General features: G+C 39.3%; 1 protein-coding gene across 1 annotated transcript; it reads left to right on the top strand. All coding sequences in view use genetic code 12, as the record gives it.

The window, feature by feature from the left end:
• Nucleotides 1-335: 335 nt before the first annotated feature.
• J8A68_005999 (uncharacterized protein) lies at nt 336-1,325 on the top strand (the record flags this gene model as incomplete). The annotated part of the gene is made up of 1 exon (XM_049410126.1): nt 336-1,325. One exon carries the CDS (start codon nt 336-338, stop codon nt 1,323-1,325), a length of 990 nt encoding a protein of 329 aa, XP_049260723.1.
• Nucleotides 1,326-2,784: the final 1,459 nt, after the last annotated feature.

The raw sequence follows: 2,784 nt of genomic DNA, 5'->3' as shown, positions 1-2,784 counted from the left end.
ACAAACTTCTAGGATATCACTATGATGCAATAGCATTATATGATATCATTACGATGCAATAACATAAACAACAACTAAAAATAGAAATAACTAAAAATAGCAATAAGCTAAATATAGCATATGAGGTCATAGACCATATAGAAATGAAAGTTGAAGTCAGCATAGCTAGACACCCTGAGCATAGCTCACCAGACACATATAAATATGGGACAGAGTCCACTACAGAAGAATATCTCTATACATATAATAACTAACTAACTAATATACACCATACACTCTACTACAATAAGTATCAATATATCAGTCAAAATATACTCTAAAAGAAACTATCAGAAATGGGTGACAACTTAAGTACACAAGCCTTCAATGACTACGCCTCCAGAGAGCCAAACCTACAACAGGTTATGAGCAACCTAACGGCGCATATCACTCCATACGTTTTGAAGAACAAATACAACTATCATCGTTGGTTTATCAGATTTGAAGAACTCTGTGTTTTATATGGTCCAGGCTTTGCTGAATGGCTTGCAGCTACCGGCCCCAACGCCGCTGCTAATCCCAGGAATGCGTTATATAACATCTGTCTCAAAAGAGCACTTGAAGTGTGTGTTTCTCCAGAAATTCGTGCTCGCTTCCAATTCAATCAAGAAACAGGCCGAGCTATGTTGCAGAAAATCAAGACCTATTATGGTACGATGACAGAAGAGGAAACGATGAAATACATGGTTTATATGTGGGAACATTTGTCCAAGGATATGAATCAAGGTGATCGCTATAACTACTTTGATGACTTCCTCGATGAATTTAGAAAGGGCAATGTTGATAGACAAAGAGCCATTGGCTATTTCTGTTTATCCAACAAACCACAGTTAATAAGGGAATATTTTATGCAACATTCAACTGTCGAGCCAATTAATGTCAGAATCTTCTCTGAAGACCTCGATTTCAATATTGCTATGATTCCTGACCCTGATCCAACCCGTAGCGCACCTCCCGCCGTTTCAGCACCCGCAGTCGTCAATGCCGTGACCAATCCACCGTCTGGCACATCACTCAAGTTACTAAATCAACCACCACATAATCCCTCCGCTTCTCCTGAACAAAGAGTCTGGGAGATTCGCTGTCGTAACTGCCAAGGTCTCGGACATTGGTCCGCTCACTGTTCCTCCCCTAAACGTGTTGGACCTCCCTTTGAATTACAACCAGTTATTCGTCCGACAGATACCTCCTCCACTGATCTGTCGTCTAGGAAACGTCCACTTCCAGCAAGTTCTTCAAACGAAAATTCCTCACAAACCGAGCCCACCTCACCTGAAGCAAACTAGGTTAGTACTCCCGTTCCACAACAGCAACCCCAGTATACATATCAGCTCCTGGCACCTTCCTATTCCTACTTCCACACATCCCTTACAAAACATTCTTCCCAAGTATCAACCCCACTCCCGTTATCCACCAATTTACCAAGCTGGTCCTGAGGGGGAAATTCGGTATTTAAAGGGAAAATGTTAGAAATAAGACAATCCAGTACCACTTAGAAAATTGGTCTAGATTCCCATACTACCATCCATTTACGAAATGACTGTGACCGCTAACAATCCTACTAAAATGTCAAACGTCAACTGCGATACCTATGGATCACTCTCTATATATACTATAATACATGCCTTCCTAAGTCATAAGTAAAAGATGTATTCGAAAATCCTTAGATGTTTGAAGCAGTAATACTGGTATCCCTAATAAATAATAATAGGTTTGGAACTTCGAAGGCTATACGTTGGTGTCCCCGATTCAATGCATCTTAAAAGACTGGCATGGTCCTCCAAGAAGTGTAACACTTTCAACCAAAGCTGTTAAACATAGGTCCTCCTATACTAGCAGTATCGCAGACCACCATCCCACGTTAGACACTGGTCAACTCAGTCAAGGATGAAGTATCTAAACAATTATGGTTTCGCACATCATAATGTTTGGAGAGTTAAATAAGGGTACTTGTGCATACTGTCTTAACTCTAAAGGATAGGAAAGTTTCATATTGGCTTCTCAACTTGCTTTCATGAAGCTTAGTGGCCATCCACTTCATACTACAACTAAGAGCTGTCATTACTCAGGGTCTACCCTCCAAGGTCACCATAGACGACTTCGTGATCGACCATTGGATTAAGGGGGAATGTTGTAGGATATAATCCAAGCTGGTATCCCTCAGTCTTTCGACCCATGGATTAAGGGGGAATGTTGTAGGAAGTAATCCAGAGTCTCAGACTTCCGGTATAACTTGCACGTGACCAAATTACGTCATTGGTATGTATTCTATTTACTAACAATTATACTAACAAACTTCTAGGATATCACTATGATGCAATAGCATTATATGATATCATTACGATGCAATAACATAAACAACAACTAAAAATAGAAATAACTAAAAATAGCAATAAGCTAAATATAGCATATGAGGTCATAGACCATATAGAAATGAAAGTTGAAGTCAGCATAGCTAGACACCCTGAGCATAGCTCACCAGACACATATAAATATGGGACAGAGTCCACTACAGAAGAATATCTCTATACATATAATAACTAACTAACTAATATACACCATACACTCTACTACAATAAGTATCAATATATCAGTCAAAATATACTCTAAAAGAAACTATCAGAAATGGGTGACAACTTAAGTACACAAGCCTTCAATGACTACGCCTCCAGAGAGCCAAACCTACAACATAAACTTCCTCAAAAATGAAGCTTTCAACTATTATATTAGCATTATCAACTACGG

The sequence above is a fragment of the Hemisphaericaspora subhashii genome (assembly GCF_019202705.1).
Source record: "Hemisphaericaspora subhashii strain CBS 10753 chromosome Unknown scaffold279, whole genome shotgun sequence".
NCBI classification, from domain to species: Eukaryota; Fungi; Ascomycota; class Pichiomycetes; order Serinales; family Debaryomycetaceae; genus Hemisphaericaspora; species Hemisphaericaspora subhashii.
The sequence above is the reverse complement of the archived record's forward strand: the minus strand, read 5'-3'. Positions and strand labels throughout refer to the sequence as shown.